Source organism: Mus caroli, chromosome 10 (genome assembly GCF_900094665.2).
Source record: "Mus caroli chromosome 10, CAROLI_EIJ_v1.1, whole genome shotgun sequence".
NCBI lineage: Eukaryota > Metazoa > Chordata > Mammalia > Rodentia > Muridae > Mus > Mus caroli.
The window spans coordinates 27,470,733-27,490,450 of record NC_034579.1 but is presented as its reverse complement, the minus strand read 5'-3'; the positions used below and the strand labels follow the sequence as shown (position 1 = coordinate 27,490,450).

Sequence of the window (19,718 nt, the reverse complement as noted above, 5' to 3'; positions counted from 1 at the left end):
GTTGTGGGTAGCTGGCGAGTGTCAGCCGACCCTGAGCCCTAGCTACCCCGGTGCTTTTCTGACCGGAAGATGGGAAGATATTCTTAACTTCTAAATTACCTTAATTTCTAAGATTATCTAGTTCCTGCTAGCCTATGAGCATATCTATGGGAGGATTGTCTTGATTGTTAATTGATATAAGAAGAGCCAAACAATATGGGCAGTACCATTCCCTAGGCCAAGGCTCCTGAATAATCTAAGAGAGAAGAATGCTAGAAGACACCAAATAAACAGAGATACATTTATGTTCTTTGATATTGAATGTGAATGTGATATGGCTAATTGCTTGAGTTCTATCTTCACTTTTCTAAGTTGATTTGTATTAAAGTACTAATCATAGCAACAAAAATTTAGGTGGATGCAGTCAGGGGAGTGGTGATAGGAGAAAAAGACAGGACAATCAACAAAAACCAATTTTGTTTGAAAATTGCCATAATGAAGCCTAATACTATGTGTTCTAAAAAGAGAGAAAAGACTGTCTTTAGATATTATTCCTATTGATGGGCTATAGATGCAGGGATCCTACCGATGAAATGACACAGTGTGTTACCTTTTATGGTCATATCTACTTCCCTTTAACCAACAACTCTTTGCCTCCAGCAACCAATGTTCTGTCTAGATTTTTGTACTTTTATAGGGTAACAAGTAGTGACTACTGTCTGAGTAAGGCGATACATGGCAAAACTCTCCATTCAGGTGGCAGGAGGGCTGGAGTTCGAGGCCAGCCTAGTTCATATTCAAAGAATATGTGTCTTCAGTTTGGAGCAGAAACTGAAGGAAAGGTCATTCAATGACTGTCCCACCTGGGATCCATCCCATATATAGTTACCAAACCCAGACACTATTGTGGATGCCAACAAGTGCTTGCTGACAGGAGCTTGATATAGCTGTCTCCTAAGAGGCTCTGCCAGTGATTGACAAATACAGAGGTATCATATGCTCACAGCCAACCATTGGACTGAGCACAGGCTCCTCAATGAAGGAGCTAGAGAAAGGACCCAAGGAGCTGAAGGGGTTTGCAGCCCCATAGGAAGAACTACAATATGAACTAACAAGTACCCCCAGAACTCCCATGGGCTAGACCACCAACCAAAGAATACACATGGAGGGACTCAAGGCTCCAGCCGCATATGTATCAGAGGATGGCCTTGTAGGACATCAATGAGAGGAGAGGTCTTATGAAGAGTCTATGCCCCAGAGTAGGAGAATGCCAGGACAGGGAAGCAGGAGTGGGTGGAATAGTGAGCAAAGAGAAGGGGAATGGGATTGGGGAGGGGGAAGTTTGGAGGGTAAATGAGGAAAAGGGATAAAATTTGAGATATAAATAAAGAAAATATCTAATAAAAAAGAATTATGTATCTTAAGTCAAGCAAAAAGACAAAATATGTTATATATAAGTGGAACTAAATAATATACAGTTTCAGAAGCTTAGGAGATGGCTCACTGGTTGAGTGTGCTTACTGCTCTATTGCAGGACCAGAGTTCAATTTCTAGCATCCATGGAAGGTGGCTCAGAACCATCTACCACCCTAGTTCCAGGAAATCTGACATCTTCTGTCCTCAGCAGGCATGGCAACTGCCTTTACATGCATGACACAGAGGCAGGCAGATTTCTGAGTTCGAGGCCAGCCTGGTCTACAAAGTGAGTTCCCGGACAGCCAGGGCTATACAGAGAAACCCTGTCTCGAAAAACCAATATATATCAATCTAAATAATATAAAATTTTAAAATTGGATTTTTAAAACATATATATGGTTCATTTGTTTGTTTGCTTGTTTATTTATTTGTTTGTTTGTTTGTTTGTTTTATGTGCATTGGCACTTTGCCTGCATGTATGTCTGTGTGAGGGTGTCACATCACATGGAACTGAAGTTACAGACAGTTGTTGTGAGCTGCCATGTGGGTACTGGGAATTGAACCTGGGTTCTCTGAAAGAGCAGCCAGCTCTCTCACCCACTAAACCACTAATCTAGGACAAAAAAGGTAAAATTTCATCTCCCTTTGTCATGCGAACATATGTACAGCTGAATCCACCTCATCCATCAGAGTGAAGTTTCTTTATGTTTGTGGAAGGTCTTAGTTTAAGCACTGTCAGCCTTTCTGAGCATAGTAAACTAGGCGGATACATCCTGGACAGGTGAAAAGGGAGGAGAAAAGAGTGAGCAAATGTTGGAAAAGGGAATGATTTAAAAGGATGATCATAGCTGCCACCCCAATTGACCTAGAATGTATTTTTCATGGATCCATATATTCCCTAGACCATGAATTGGCTTTTTTCAAAAAGCACAAGTCTGTGGAAATTCACTAAAGTTGTTACATAAACCAAGAGTTACTTCTATGTGTGGGATTTTATGGAGCAGATGTATACACTGTTTAATTCTCCGTGCACTGAAGGACATCAGATTGTGCCTCGCTTTCAGCTATTGAGGAGAAATGTGCTGTAAACAGTAGAGCATGGTTTCAGTGTCTACTTGTCTGTTCCTTTCTAAGGTAAATGCTCCAGACAGTAACTGCATCTGTGGTTTTTAAGAAACTATGTTTCCAGATTGGAGCCATGTAAATGTTTCCCTTTCCTGCTTCTAATGGTTTGTCTTTGGTTTTCAAACCTTTGACTGTATCTTATGTGAGTTTGTTTTGAATGAAGCTGTCTAGAGTTGACTTCACTTATTGAGTTTTGAGATTTGTGGGGATTTTTTTAAATTACATGTTAGAAAGTTCACACATTTTATTCCTTGTATATGTGTATGTGTGGTGTGTGTGTGTGTGTGTGTGTGTGTGTGTGTGTGTGTCACTGTCATCATTACATGTGTAAAGGCATGAAAGTTAGCCACTTGGTTACTTGATGCTCTGTTTACAGTGTTTACCTCCTTCTCTGTTGCCGAAAAGATGATTGCAGTCTCCTGTCAACAATCCTAAATATTTTTCTCCCTTGGGACAAATTTTTCTTTTTCTAAGGCTGTTTTTTCACTCTAGTAACTGCATGATTTTTCACTTCTAAGTTTTCAGTTTTTCTACATTGGCTCGCCCTTGGAATTTCTAATTATTCTCCAAGAGCTTCCTAGATTTTTTTCTTTTTTCTTTTGTTTCATCTCATTTGCTTATAAGTGATTATTGAAGCATTTTGTGGTTGCTAATTTAAAATACTTGCCAGATAATCACTTCCATTGATTCTCATTTTATTCATGCTGAGATCCTTCTTGGATTGATGAGTATTTGTTTAATTGAAATTTAGTTGAAACATGGACATTTAGGGTATCATGTTATGGGACTCTGGGTTTTAATTGATGCTTTTTTTTGTGTTGATTCATCCCATAAAATTTTGACAGGGGGGAAGGAGAATTCCAGGTTATTTCTTTCAAGTCGGGCTAGAAGTCCAGGGTCCTCATTTAGACTCCATAAAGATTCAAAATAGGCAGGGCTTGTCCTTAAGACTGAGATACAATCAACTGCCCTCTAACCAGTAGCCCCTCACTGATAGCACCACAGCTGAGATAGGTCAAAGGACACTTTGCTGCTCCTACATGCCCCTTACAAACACTACAGGGTAAAGATTGTCTTCATTCCTGCTGAGCATTGATCCATAGTCCTGACTCCACACTGTCTCCTCTGTATCACTCTAACAAGGAGGCCTAGGGTGCTGTGTTACTGTAGAGTGATGCTAGGAGTTTAGATTTACTAACTCTTACATAGAGCAATAGGGGTGTCTTCCTAATTCCTAGAATAAAGATCTACAGTCCTTGTTTGGCTTTTTAGACCCCATAGCCTGCCCATGAAAGTCTTTGCTCGCTGCTCTTTGCTGTGGTAACTGAGGAATGAGAATACAGTTGTTTTCTGCTTGTTTTTCCTGTAGCATTAGCTGAAGAAGAGGTGATTGTTTATTAAACTGTTTCCTGCCACCCTGCCTCTTTTCCAGTCCTTGGTTAAAAAGAGCAGGCTTCCCCCAAAGGCTTAGGACACAATGCTAGACTCTGAGCTGCTAAATCTGGATCTAGTATATACAAAAGCAAGATAACACAGAAAAGATAAGAAATGAGAAAGGAAATAAGGGAGGGAGGTAATGAAAGAGGAAGAAAGGGGCAGAGAGGCAGATTTACCTTGTATCTCTCTCATTGGAAAACAAGGTCCCTTATTAGTACTGACTTTTTCTACCTCTTAGGCTCTTACGTTGGCTACACATTTGATGCTCAGCTTTTGGACTTGTGCTTAGAAGGGCTGAGAAAAAGAATTGTTTCAACAAATCCATCTTCCTAGAAACAGATGTTCAAACTATAATATTTTGAACACCAAGGTCATTGCATGATTATCAAAATTCAGTATTTCTATATACCTGTCAAAGGTTTCCATTCCCTTGTACCTCTCAGCTTCTAAGAGACTGTCTAGGACATCTAACCATAGCTTAGTCTGTGACACAAACAAGAATGTTAATCTGATTTATTTCTCTAAAAAAAATATCATTTCCTTCCTGTCAGTAATGTCAGGATGATGGGTAACACTTCACTAGGTGATTTCAGAGTGAACAAATATTATTGGATCCATGAAGATGGCAGGGTGAGTGAACTATAAAGTTGTTTAGACTTAACTGCACTTCAATACAAATGTTTTCTTTTCTCCTAAGTGGGGAGCCGTTCCTGCCTCTGGTACAATACCATGTGAATCTGTCTTTATTATTTGATCTATATAAAAAGAATAAACAAATTAAAAGACATTTCTCTTTTTTTGAGATTCACTTACTCTTGTTTCATGCATATTCCTGCATATTCACTTACTCTTGTTCCATGCCTTCATGTGTGTCTGTGTGCCACATACATGTCTAGAGTCCTTAGAGTCCAGAAGCGGATTCTAATCTATTGGAACTGTAATTACTTACAGTTTGAGCAACAAGAACATTCAGTGCTCTTAAGTGCTGACCCATCTCACCAGCCCCAACTTCATTTTAATTACAGTAACTCATATCTGTAATAAATAACATGAGCTACTATCATTACTGTGTGCCCAACTGCTTCTCTTCAAATGGTAAGAAAGCCTCTGTTGCTGGGCTCCCTTCCTCTTCTCTAAACATAATGCTTATTTCCCAGTTCTAGTCTGAATGTTTCTTAGAAAATTTTGCCTCAATGTCCTTTTCCCACTGTCTTCTCTCTCAAAGTCCTTATGTATATGTGGGATTTGTGTCAAGCATGCCAGCCTACAACCTATGCTGGGAATGGCCTGCCATTTCTTAAGGGAATTGATAGACTAATGTATTCTTAAAGAATGAGTAGATTACATTGGATGAAAGGCTGAGTTTGGTAAGGAGAGAACAATATACATGATTAGCACTCTGTTGGCACAGTGAAAATGAGTTAAGGGACAGTAGAGACAGCAACACTATTTTTCTTGCAACTACTAACAAAATTCTAAGGAGGGACAGAGGGACTGAGTTCTAAGTAAGCATGGTAGCAGTGCAGCTAAGAGGCTGGACATCACTTCAGGAGGGATTTGGATTTTACCAAAAATGTACGCTTTTCCAAGGGCTATCCATTACATGTGTAAAACAAGAGCAATTGCATACATACCGGGACCCTGCTGGTTGGTCCCTAATCTGCCTATACAGTTCTGATATCTATTGCTCTAGTATAAAGCTCGTAAACATTCATCAGAAAAAAAAAAATCTACGAACATTGCCTGAGCATACACATCCCTTTCCTCCTTGAGCATCTCACTCTGGAGAAGCAACATTAATTGCTTGTCTTCTGGAAACATACATAATAATGTTGATCCAAAGGTGGTTGCAGGGACTAATGAAAACAACTGCACCACTTGTCACTTATACAATTGTCATCCTTCATCCTGGTCACTTTTCAAATCTACTTGAAATTACAAATTCTACGAGGTGGCAATGGGACTGTATCAAAAAGAGTGGCTATAACCAAAGGCAATGTTGTCCTTTAAAAGGGAAATACAGCAATGTCTGGGGACATTTTTGTTTGTCTCAGTGGTTTCTGTCTTTGTTCTAGAATGATACTGTTTAAATGTGCTCAGCTTTCACAGTGTAAAACTGCTAGACATAATGTCAGTTGGTAGCAGTGTTAGTCTCCATGGTGGCTTAGGTAGCATTTAAGATACCGAGAATTAGAAACACTGAGGATTATTTGAAGTAACCTGAAACTCTCTACTCCTGGTAAATTTTATAAGTTGCTATTGGAAAGTTAGACTTAAATTTCAAATACATAGGTGTGCAAAAATTGGAAGATATCAAAGTTTTTGAATCTGAAGAATTGGGGTTAAAACACAATTGCATTTGTATTTAGGGGTAACCAATGTAAAAGCTAGACTTCTGCTAATCAACAGACTTTTTTAATAGAATGCAACAGGACTTACTTTTGTAACAAAGGAGCTCCCCTAGTAGTTAGAGAATGTAGCTGAATACAATTATAAGCTCTCTGATAAGCAAGATGTAGGTAGGTCCTTAGCTGTCTCCTGGGAGAGTACACTTGATAATTGAGAATCTATCAGCAATATTTTAATGAGTTTAAACCCATTGGCCCTGAATCTCAGAATTTATCAATACTTGTTACCTAAATTTTCAATGCAAAGTAATGAAGTGTTAAGTAATAATCAAAAGGAAAATTTGTGATTATGGGGGAAAATGTTTTACAAAAGAATTAAACAAGTACTTCCAGCATAAAATAAGAGTTAAACCTTTGATAAGCCAGTAAAACTTAACAACATACAGTAGGAATGTAATGTGGAGAGGAAAGCAGAGAGTTACAGGCAGTACCTAAGGGATTTATTCAACTTCACAGATCATTAACTAGCCAGGGTCAGACCCAAGTCCCAAGGATATTATGCTCATGAGACAGATTATTCAGAGAATAGACCCTTCCCGTGGTTCCTGGCACATAAAAGATTTAGAAAGAGTTATTATAATTCCATGTTAATGTTCAAATCGTGTAATTTTTTATTTATTTTTTTTTTAGGAAAGAAAGTTATTTATTTGGCTTACACTCCAAGGTTAGCAACTCGTCACTGAGGGAAGTCAGGGCAGGAATTCAAGCTGAAGAAAAACCATGTAAGAGTTACTGCTTACTGACTTGGTGCTAGGCTCTCATTCAGCTACCTTTCTTACACATGCCAGCCCCACCTGAGTAGGATAATACCACCCACAGTGGACGCTCCTACATCAATCAGCAGTCAAGACAATGCCCAAAGGTCAGTCTGATGGAGGCATTTCTGCAACTGAGGTTTCCTCTTCTCAAATGAGTCAAGTTGATAACAAAGTTTAGACACCACAGCAAAATAATAATAATAAATAATAATAAATAATAATTTTGGATAACCGAGTGGTCCTCCCTAAAAGCATACATTTACAAGAAACACCAAATAGACTACTCAAGTTGTATTTATATAATGATTCATTTTATACACACACATATAATATACAATAATGCATATACAATAATAACTAAGTAATAAAAGACTAAGAATTTGAAAAAGAGAGGACATGGGAGAGTATGAATGGGGAGACAGGAGTAATATAACTATTTGTTTTTCTATTTGTTAACAGATATTTTACATTTTAGTTAAGTCAGGTTGCCTGTTTATGGTTTATCTTTTTAAAGGGGTAAACCATAACTTCATTGCCTAGGACTTTGTTACAAACACAAAATAAACCAGTTTGGAGATAGTAAACATTTAGGTCTCTTGGTCTTTCCATTTTTCCATATACTTTCAGGTTGTTAATTATCACTCATAAGCCAGTAAAAGTACTTGATGGTGACTGGTCTCTAAGTATTTTCTGCTTTTTTGGAAACCTTGCACCCCATATTCTTCCCTTTCTTCTGAAAAGTTGCCTGTCCATACTAAGGAATATGAGGTTTTGGTCAGTTTCATGTGTTGCTTTTGAGATTGATTTTCTTAGCTTTTACCATGAGACCCTCTTCTCCAGCTGGGTATTGGAGTCACTTTGTACATCTGTACATATGTCAAGACATTTGAGTGACCAATCCTCATTTGTGTCTTCCAAACAAGCCAATAAATTTCCTTCTGACCCAAGTAGAGTATGTTTGTTGGGTTTTCCTATCAGATCTTTGAACATCATGGTGTGTTTGCCTTCACAGTTCCACATCTTTTGGGTGGGGCAAGGTAACAAGTACTTCCTTACTTCAGAGTCTTTATCATCAGGTGCTCATAAAATTACTAGGCTGAAGGTGTGGCAAGTTCACAGGACATATAGTAGAAAAAGCCAGAATGGTGAATTTGAGGAGCAATGTCAGGAGACAAAGGCTAAAGTGACAATAAATCAGAGCATGTCAAAGGACACAGAAAACCAAGACAAACAAAACAAAATACAAAATACCACCAATGTTTCAAAAGCAAACAAAATACTAACCAAAATGTCTTTGGGGATCTGAAAGCAAGCAAACACATGCAACCAAAGCAAAATGTTTTCAAAGCAAAGAAAGAGGTTAAAAAAAAATCAGATACCTTAAATAAAATACTTTGAAGACAGATGTAAAGGGTATTTATCAAAGTAGGATTCTTCTTAACCAGCTCACAAAAAACCGAAATAGACCACTGACCAAACCAAGGGAGGTCAGGAGTCCTGGGAAGAGCACCCCAACAGTGCAGAGGAAAGAACACCAGATGGCGCTCTTTGCCCCATCTACTGCGAGGATGAAGACCATTCTCAGCAATCAGACTGTGGACATTCCAGAGAATGTCGATATCACTCTGAAGGGGCGCACAGTCATTGTGAAGGGCCCCAGGGGGACTCTACGAAGGGACTTCAATCACATCAACGTGGAGCTGAGTCTTCTTGGGAAGAAAAAGAAAAGGCTCCGGGTTGACAAATGGTGGGGTAACAGAAAGGAACTGGCCACCGTCAGGACCATCTGCAGTCATGTTCAGAACATGATCAAGGGTGTCACACTGGGCTTCCGATACAAGATGCGGTCTGTGTATGCTCACTTCCCCATCAACGTTGTCATCCAGGAGAATGGCTCTTTGGTTGAAATCCGAAATTTCTTGGGTGAAAAATACATCCGCAGGGTTCGGATGAGGACAGGTGTTGCTTGTTCTGTCTCTCAAGCCCAGAAGGATGAGTTAATCCTTGAAGGAAATGACATTGAACTTGTTTCAAATTCAGCTGCCCTGATTGAGCAAGCCACAACAGTTAAGAACAAGGATATCCGGAAGTTTTTGGATGGCATCTATGTGTCTGAGAAGGGAACTGTGCAGCAGGCTGACGAGTGAGGAGGCCTCAGTTCCTGGCTCCAGAAACGAGATCCTGATCACAAGNACAATTTGGGCTCTTTTGGGAGAATAAAAGNCTTATATATTGAAAAAAAAAAAAAAAAAAAAAAGAACACCAGATGGCCTGGACTCAATAGGGTCACATAGGTACTGATTTCCACATGGGTGATTCCTTCAGTGAAAATGAATCATTCGGGCTGGACAAATGGCTCAGTGGTTAAGAGCACTGACTGTTCTTCCGAAGGTCTTAAGTTCAAATCCCAGCAACCACAAGGTGGCTCACAACCATCCATGATGAGATCTGACACTCTTTTCTGGTGCATCTTAAGACAGCTACAGTGTACTTAGATATAATAATAAATAATTCTTTAAGCCAGAGTGAGTGGGGCCAGCCATAGAGAGCAAAGACCCTGAATTCAAATACCACAGCAACCACATGATGGCTCACAACCATCAGTACAGCTACAGTGCATATGTATGTATATAGATATAGATATAGATATAGATATAGATATAGATATAGATATAGATATAGATATAGATATAGATATAGATAGATACATATGTATATATGTATCTATATATATGTATATATATGTATATATATATATGTATATATATGTATATATATATATATAATAAATCTTTAAGAAGAAAGAAACAAAGAGAGAAAGAGAGAGGAAGGAAGGAAGCAGAGAGATAGAGAGAATGAATCATTCTCTGAGTTGTGGCACCAAAACTATCAGCACAAAAACTACATCTCTCATCTAAAGGGAATAGAGATAGTTTATTCTGCAGCCATTCTGAGTGACTTTGAGATTTAGTTTGCCCGAAATTCCATGTCCCAATGTGAAAACAGTTTCACCAAGGTTTTATGGTTTCATAGAGCAGAGAAAGTTATAAATCATGGCAAGTTTAAAATCCATGAGCATGTATACCAGAGAGGCAGGTACATCAAGGCAGGGGAAGCTTTTCTATAGGCTCAAGATGCTTTCTAATGGCATCCTTAGGCTTTCTGTTGGTAGAAGATAGTTGCCTGCCTAGCCAATAGATTCCAAAAAGTTATTTGTTGACCCAAAATGTTAATTGTGACAGGGAGGGTGACAGTTGGTTTGTTAATTGGGATCTGTGCTCACGTATATTAATGCCTGGCTGAGATGTTACCAGGATCGCTGTCCTGAGAACATACCTTTTACTTTCACAGCTGTGTTAATTGCTACATTATTGACTAAAGGCAAGTTGAGGCATCAGTTTAGATGGCCATCCATAGATGGATAGATAGAGAAAATGAAATACACATGTCATTTGCAAAAAAGTAAGTAGACCTGAAGTAAGTTTTTAGAAAGCCACTGAGAAAGATAAGTATTGTATATTTTCTGTCACATGTAAACTCCAGATTTAAGTATATATTTACATAGGCATACATAAATACACATAGGATATGAGAGTAGAAAGGATGAAGTTAGAGGATAAGGAAAAGATTTACGAAGTGAATATGAGAAAGAAAGATGGAATATTTTCTCTTATTTGCATAAAGATTCTAAAATTACATATTACATATGTAATTATAGGAATATATACACACATACATTCCTATAATTACATATATATATATGTATATATATATATGCACACACACATATATATGACATGAAATCAGAAGGGAAAGCCTTTGAAGGGAGAAAGAAACAGTAAGAGAAATGAAGTGTAATGATGGTGGGCATTGGGAATATATAAAAGAACAGGGTATGAGGATTAATGTATATGAAAAACCTCATAATGAATCTCACTGTTTTGTATAATAACAAAACATAGAATTCAACAAACCTGTATTGCTTCTGCTATAAGACACTTATCAGTAAATTACATCATTACCTCCTATCAGAACTAAGAATTTAATTAAATATTCCTGTTATGAAAGTATACAAAGCCATTCAAATATTCAGGCTTACATGCTAAATGACTTTGCCAGAATTCTTTATAAGTTCACATTTCAATGAACAAGGAATTTTTCTGTGGGACATTTCAGAAATTTGGTAGGGCAGGTGCAAACCCAAATTCAGAGTGTTCTGACAATCAGTCTTTCTCACAAGTGACCAATTTCATCTGCATCACTGTCATCATAATTCTGCTTAGAACACCCTGGTTCCTGCTACATGTTTCAATAAGATTTTCTCCAGCTTTCAAGGAGGCTGTGCGACACACAAGGGAAACTCCTTGGACTCTGCTGATAGTTGAGAGGAATTCAGTTTTAGAAACCTAAGCCCTGACTTCAAGGAAAGTCTAATCTAAATGTAAGTGTTGAAGCTTTTGGCGTTGTCACTTGCCAGCACTCAGGAGGGAGAGGCAGGTGGATCTTTGAGATCAAGACTAGCCTGTTCTACAGAGCCCAGGACTACTCTATCTTAAAAAATAAATTAAATCCATTCATGAATGGCTATAATTCTTTTCCAGTCTTTACACCTGAAATAATTGTTTTATATTTAAATAACAATTAGCAAATCTTACACATAAACACCAGAGGAAAGATAAAGCAATATATGTATCTCCTAGGCAGATGAATGCCGCTGAAGTCAAACACCCATGAAAGAGTCAAGATTCAGTGAAGCCCAAATAGAAACCTAACCGCTCGTCTTTGAAATACTGCTCCCCCAGGGAAGTCAGACTCTCTAGCCTTTGTGTAATTTCTAAAGCTTGTCTGTTTTGTTTCAGCTGGCGGGCTTCATCTATGCCTGTTATGTTGTGAGATGTATAACTGAAGAAGAGGACAGCTGTAAGTATTAAAGCTCTACCCTGTGTCTTTCAAGTTCAAAGCTTCCTCAATGCTTCCTTCCCAGCTCTCCCATCTCAGAAACAACACCCCTCAAGACCTCAGCAGAATAGGAAACAAGTCGTTAGTGCCCATCAGGATATGCCAGTCTTCACAAAAGAATCAGCATATTAAAGAAACAAAGGAGCATTCATTATGAAATCATGCATTTCCCCTTTTATTGAAAGTTATTTTAAAAAAATCTGTACTTAGAACAATTCTAGTAGAGAATAAAATAGGAGATTAGAGACAGAAGTGAATTCTAAAAGCAGCTAATGTGAATATTTTCCTTTGTCACAGTTCAGTCATTGTGTTCAGTGTCAGTTTCATCGAGGACTACAAATCTTGACAATCAATAATTGTTGATAGTCCTTAAAACTATACCAACAATTGAATATCTAGTGGAAATCAATTGATATAACAACAATAGGTATGACATGACCTGAGATGGCATGACATAAGATGGTATGACTTGATTATGATATGATATGATATGATATGATATGATATGATATGATATGATATGATATGGCATGATCCGGTATGATACAATATGATATGGCATGATCTGGTATGGCATGGTATGATGTAGTATGTTAAGAACTAGCATGGTATGATATGACCCATGCTAAAACATTTTGAGTAGTGGGGCAGGGTGTGGTTGGATAGTATGATAAGGGGAAAGGAGGAATCAGGTGGATTTCTAGATGTCTGTTATGAGTAAATGAGTACTTAGCAGTGCTTCTTAAGGAAAGTAGAGTGGAGAAACAATAATCACCTGAGTGTGGACAGCTTGGTTGAGATGTAAGAGAAGATATGCAGTGAGTTTTTACCATATACACAAAAGCCTTAACAGAGATTAGGGCAGATAAAAGATAGGTAAGGTTTTATATATATGGACCTATCAGGCTATGTAATCAACCTCCATCCAAAATAACACTTTTACAAAATGCTTATGCTCATTTAACAAGGCTAAAGACAAGAAAAATTAATACTGAAGCACCAGAATGCTTATTTATACACTGACATCCCTGGGAGTGGTCCAGTAAAAAAGTGTGTTCAATTTTTCCTTATCGAGTTTTGTTTGTATAGTACTAGGCAGAGTTTCTCTACACTCACAGTTCCCCTGGGAAGAGCACAGCATTGTCCTGAACTGTCCCATAGGAGAAATAAAAAGGGTAGTCTTGAGACACAAAGTAACAATGTTGAACCACAGTGAGCAAATTCTGAGGCATCATAAGCAGATGGTGGATTGACTGGTTTCTCTAAAAGGTAGTGTGCCTATGAGCTAAGGAGACAACTCAGTGGTTAAGGTAAAGTGTGCCTATGAGCTAAGAAGACAGCTTAGTGGTTAAGGTAAAGTGTGCCTATGAGCTAAGGAGACAGCTCAGTGGTTAAGATAAGTGTGCCTATGAGCTAAGGAGACAGCTTAGTGGTTAAGGTAAGTGTGTCTATAAGGTAAGAAGACAGATCAGTGGTTAAGAGCACTTGCTGCCCTTACATATCACACCTGGATTTGATTCTTAGCACACACACTGCTGCTAACAACTGTATGGAACTCTAATTTCAAAGGATTTGACTCCATCTCCTGACCTCACCTGACACTGCATGGGTGTAGCATGTAAACAAAAGACTAAACACCCTTACACATTAAAAAGGAAAAGATGTACTTAAGCCGACAGATAGCTCAGTGGATGATCCCTAAGACTCACATGGTCAGAAGAAGAGAGCAAACCTCACATGTCATTCTCTGACCTCCACCCACAGATAAATTAAATAAATATACTTTTTAGAAAGTTGTGTCCCTGCAAAATCATTGTTTACAGTTACTGTTAAAGCAATGTTTTAGAAATATCTAAAATCCCAAGGTATTTTAGAATGAGTCCAGAATACTTAAAAACAGCTAGTGACATTTTACAGATGTTAAAACTTCACTTTATAGAAACTAAAATATGAATAATATAAGTCCCAAAGTATAGAATCCTTGTATTAAAATTCTTAATATATCAGAAAATACAAAGTATAATGATGTTGTCTTAGGAAAATCTGTCCTAAGTAAGCTTTATCAATATCATGTAAATCCAAGGAGATCAGAAGTCTCCAACATCTTTTAGATAGATAAATCTTATGCCACAATATCTAATAAAATGCTTCCACAAAACTTCAGAAAGTAATGTCTTTTATCTATTTTGTTACCTCCTCATTCCTGCCTTTATTAATCCAAAGGATAAGAAACTATATCCTATACAAGTTTCCTCATGGTGACCAGAGAACTCAAACTGTTTGGCTTTCCTAAGCCATTAGCATCATGTTTAGACTCTGACAGGCAAAGCACACAGCCTACAAATGTGTGTCAAGGCTGCTTGCATACAGTGAACTTTGGTGACTTCTAGTTACGTTTATCTGTGGTGATTTCCATCAACAGTTAGGAGTGTTTACAGAGTAAACTCTTAGCCAGCATTTCTCACACACGATCATTGTCTTACTCTCTAACCATATGCTTATCAAAAGACACTGACCAGAAATCTGACTCCTAATAATCTTAAGTAAAGAGGAGTTGAACTGTTTGTCCAACTATGGGAATAAAGAAAATTATTTTGACCCTTATTTTTAAGAAAGCCAACAAAAACAACAAAAGGGGGTTCTCTGAAAGCAAGCCTTGAAGAATTAAGAAATCTCTGGTGCTTGTGCAACACTGAAGCTTCCCCGGTATCTTTTTAAAGCCACCTGCTTGTCAAATTAGTTCTCTCCATCCCTAGAGGAAAGTTTAGGTTCTGTAACTTGTGGTTAGAACACACTGTAGAGATAAGGACAAGGTTATGGCTACCAGGTGGATAAAATAAGCTTGCGGATAATCTGAGAGTGAACAGCTCTGTGCTCAGGCTTCAGAGTACCCAGCAGAAGTTCGACGGTACTTATACCTTCAGCATGTTCTACCTACATCTCAGTTCCCAAATAATGACTCTGAGATTTAATAATATATGAATGAATGCTTATGCCATAAGCTTTGACTCATTCCCCAACTATCTCATAACTTAATTAACCCATTTACTGTATTATATGAATGCCACATTGCTGGTTACCTCTTCTCAACTTCATGCATCTGTTTCCTCAGTGTTTGAATCTCTTCCAGCACCCAGAGTTCCTATCTCCCTACCAGAACTCCCAACCCCTATTTCCTGCCTCAGCTAATAGGCCATCAGCCTTTTACTGGCAAGTGATGCTTCCAAATATTACACAAAGAGATTCTCTCTACAGGGAGAGGCATCAACCTGGAAGGAACCATGAACCATGAGCATCAACACAAGTTAGACTCCATAAAATAGTAAGAAATCATTATTCAAATAGAGGGTACTAGACTGCAATAACACGGGAGAGGGGGGGAGATTGAGAGGAAGAATTAATATTTCAGGCTAACCTCACACTTACTATGTAGCCAAGATGACTTCAAACTTCTGAACTGATTCCTCCTCCCAAGTGCAGGGATTATAAGTGTGCCATGTTTTTGCAATGCTAAAAGTTGAGCTCAGTCTTGTGTGTGCTAGGCGAGCACTGAGCCTACCAAGCTTCATGGCTAGCCTTATAACAGATCCATTAATACAACATCTCTTTGTAGTGAAAAGCTTGAATGGGAACTTCTCTGTGCTTGACCCCATAGTCAAAACCAGAGCCAAAGCCTGGCCAATGAGCTGACTGCATGAACTCACAGCACACCACTGCCACCTGCTGTTCACACTACAATATGACATCAGGCAACTGGCGAGCATGTTCTGTTTCCTATGAATCAGTAGAGCTGTCAAGAAAACACACCACAGCGTCAACACCTTAAACAACAGAAACTTATTCTCTCCCAGTTCTGAAAGCTGAAACTCCAAGATCGAGGTGTTAGCACACATATTGTCCTGAGACCTCTCCCTGCCTTATATAGGGTACCTTTTCAATGTCCTTGTGTACCATATTCTCCATCTCTTTCTAGTTATTTTTAATAATTTCGAGCCAGTTAGACTGCAGCACTGTTCTGATGACCGTGTGTAACTTTAATTGGCTCTTTAAAGGCTCTGACTCAAATTTAAGCCCTCTATTTATAAAATGAGGGACATTTTATAAATATAAATAGATAGCTGCTATACTTGGATAGCTAGTCCCACTTCCAAAGAACAAATAGCAGCAAGACGAAGGACTAACTCGGAGAAAAGCCCTCTGGACCAGATACCTGCAGAGAAGATGATCTTGACAGCTAGTCTTCTGATGGATGATGTTGGCTGGTGGCCACAGTATCACATCCAGTTATGCCTGTTTTTAAAGTGGCTTGGAAAAGAAACAGTTGGATGACCTTAGCCATCTCCTTCTAGACAAAAGGGCTGAAATACACCGCATCTCTGAGGACCCCCTAACAAATACATGGAATGAAAAAAGAGAGAGAGAAAAGATGCCTTGCACGTAGGCCCTGAAAGAGAGCTTTGTCACTAAGTGAGCCTGGATCACCAGGGACAATGAATGCTCTAGGTAGCCTCTGCTCTACGAGGTTGGTATTGTGTGGAAGGAAGTAAAAGAGAAACAAACTTGAAGCTCATGGGAGGTACAGTTTAAATAATAGAAAGTAATTAGGCTGAAGACAACAATCAGTGATGGCATTTTATAATTGCGATTAATTTGAAGGTTAATTTCCTTTGGTGCAAAAATCTTATTTAAACGTTTACCAGGAAAGGAAATTAGTATGTTACTATCAAGAGGCTTAGAATACTTCTGGGAATTCATGTCAATTATCAATTGGAAATTAGGTTATGTCTGTAGTAGGAATTTCAATTCAGTAGGAATTAAAATTATATATATATATACAATTATATATAATATATATAATTATATATATGTATATATATATATATAACATATAAGATTGGGGTGCCACCTATTTTATATATATAGGTGGCACCCCAATCTTCAAACCAACAAGGTTGGGCTGGGGTAAACAGTGTGACATTTGCATTTGTTTATTTGTTTGTTTGTAAGGATTAATTATAAATGTTTCTAACAAAGGAATCTAGTCTATACATGAGCAATCCTGACAAAAAAGAAAATTGGATATGGATTGCTGCCTTTGTAACTAATGAAGTTGTTTCAATTCTTTCAAGAATTACCAGGAATGAGGCTGCTGAGGAATGGCACAGGTACACATACATACTCCAACATCACTGAGTTAAAATGAGTAAGAACCATACTTCAGTGAGTTCCAAACCTGCCAAACCTACCCTTGTCTGGGTTCTGCATTGATCATTACTCCGTTTTCCCACCGAGAATAGTCAGGCCTCAGGTTTCAGAATGCTGTAAGCAATCATCTTTCTGTATCCAGAGAAGATGGGCTCCAGGATTCTCCAGGGATCTATATATGCTCAAATCTCTTACATAATATGATGTGGTACTTGTACATAACTCTGGCATATTTTAAATTATCATTATAATGCTTAATACAGTGTAAGTTGTTAAATGGTATTTTTAGAAAATATTAACACAAAAGAATGTCTTCATACATTCAATACAGATATTACCTTTTTCCTTAGTACTTTCAACCCATGTTTGTTTATGTCTATGAATGTGGAATATGTGGGGGCCCTATGTATGTGTGTGTGTGACAGGGAGAGAGAGAGAGAGAGAGAGAGAGAGAGAGAGAGAGAGAGAGAGAGAGAGAGAGAGAGAGAGGAGGAGGAGGAACTCATCTTCCAGTGAATTTGCCAGAAACAGGCATAGCCTCACAAGAGGGTACTGTCAGCAAAATCTTTCTGGCATATGCAATAGTGTCTGGGTTTGGTGGTTGTATATGGGATGGATCCCCTGGTGGGGCAGCCTATGGATGATCCTTCCTTCCATCTCAGCTCTGAAGTTTGTCTCTGTAACTCCTTCCATGGTTATTTTGTGCCCCATTCTAAGAAGGAACAAAGTATCTACACGTTGGTCTTCCTTCTTCTTGAGTTTCATGTGCTTTGCAAATTGTATCTTAGGTATTCTAAGTTTCTGGACTAATATCTGCTTATCAGTGAGTGCATATCATGTGTGTTCTTCTGTGTTTGGGTTACGTCACTCAGGATGAAATCCTGCTTGTGGACGTTGTACATCGTGGTGCGCACTAGGCTCCGCACCACGATGTACAACGTCCACAAGCAGCAGTGTAAGTTGTTAAATGGTATTTTTAGAAAATATTAACACAAAAGAATGTCTTCATACATTCAATACAGATATTACCTTTTTCCTTAGTACTTTCAACCCATGTTTGTTTATGTCTATGAATGTGGAATATGTGGGGGCCCTATGTATGTGTGTGTGTGACAGGGAGAGAGAGAGAGAGAGAGAGAGAGAGAGAGAGAGAGAGAGAGAGAGAGAGAGAGAAGGAGGAGGAGGAGGAACTCATCTTCCAGTGAATTTGCCAGAAACAGGCATAGCCTGTATCTGCTTGTGGACGTTGTACATCGTGGTGCGCACTAGGCTCCGCACCACGATGTACAACGTCCACAAGCAGTGTGGTTTTTGTCTTTGAGTTTGTTTATATAGTGGATTATGTTGATNGATTTCAGTATATTAAACCATCCCTGTGGGATGAAGCCAACTTTATCATAATGAATGATCATTTTGATGTGTTCTTGGATTCGGTTTGCGAGGATTTTATTGAGTATTTTTGCATCAATATTCATAAGGGAAATTGGTCTGAAATTCCCTTTCAGAAATTCTCTTTCTTTGTTGGGTCTTTATGTGGTGTAGGCATCAAAGTAATTGTGGTTTCATAGAATGAATTAGGTAGAGTACCTTCTGTTACTATTTTGTGGAATAGTTTGAGGAAAGTTAGAATTAGGTCTTCTTTGAGGGTCTGATAGAACTCTCCACAAAATCCATCTGGTCCTGCGGTTGTTTTTGTTGTTGTTGTTGTTTGTTTTTTTGTTTTATTTGGGGGAGGGAGACTATTAATGACTGCTTCTATTTCTTTAGGGGATATGGGACTATTAATATTGTTAATCGGATCCTGATTTAACTTTGGTACCTGATATCTGTCTACAAGTTGTCCACTTCATCCAGGTTTTCCATTTTTGTTGAGTATAGCCTTTTCTAATAGAATCTGATGATGTTTTGAATTTCCTCAGGTTCTGTTGTTATGTGTCTTTTTTCATTTCTGATTTTGTTAATTAGGATAATGTCCCTGTGCCCTCTAGTTAGTCTGGCTAAGGGTTTATCTATCTTGTTGATTTTCTGATTTTCTCAAAAAAAAAAAAAATGTTCCTGGTTTGGTTGATTCTTTGTATAATTCTGTTTGTGTCCACTTAGTTGATCTCTGCCCTAAGTTTGATTATTTCCTGCAGTCTACCTCTCTTGGGTGAATTTGCTTCCTTTTTTCTAGAGCTTTTGGGTTTGCTGTCAAGTTGCTAGTGTATGCTCTTCTAGTTTCTTTGGAGGTACTGAGGGCTATGAATTTTCCTCTTAGGACTGCCTTCATTGTTTCCCATAATTTTGGGTATTGTCTTAGTCAGGGTTTCTATTCCTGGACAAACATCATGACCAAGAGGCAAGTTGAGGAGGAAAGGCTTCTTTCAGCTTATATTTCCACATTACTGTTCATCACTGAAGGAAGTCAGGACTGGAACTCAAGCAGGTCAGA

At 38.4% G+C, this 19,718-nt stretch overlaps 2 protein-coding genes across 4 annotated transcripts in view; both read left to right on the top strand.

The window, feature by feature from the left end:
• Nkain2 (sodium/potassium transporting ATPase interacting 2) overlaps nucleotides 1–19,718 on the top strand; it is a 1,235,726-nt gene that overhangs the window by 1,184,142 nt on the left and 31,866 nt on the right. For all 3 annotated transcript variants that reach the window (XR_003837744.1, XR_003837745.1, XM_021173756.2), the window contains exon 5: nucleotides 11,983–12,043. Coding sequence is in view for 1 of the 3 variants with exons in the window: in XM_021173756.2 (XP_021029415.1) it covers nucleotides 11,983–12,043 (61 nt within the window). In the remaining 2 variants the exon portion in view is untranslated. The remainder of the gene's footprint in view (nucleotides 1–11,982; nucleotides 12,044–19,718) is intronic.
• Nucleotides 8,671–9,380, top strand: LOC110302938 (60S ribosomal protein L9). The gene has a single exon (XM_021173757.1). It carries the CDS (start codon nucleotides 8,692–8,694, stop codon nucleotides 9,268–9,270), a length of 579 nt encoding a protein of 192 aa, XP_021029416.1. The 5' UTR covers nucleotides 8,671–8,691; the 3' UTR covers nucleotides 9,271–9,380.

Excerpts from the sequence above, each read along its gene's own strand:
- LOC110302938 (XM_021173757.1), top strand. The coding sequence starts at position 8,692 with ATGAAGACCATTCTCAGCAATCAGACTGTGGACATTCCAGAGAATGTC.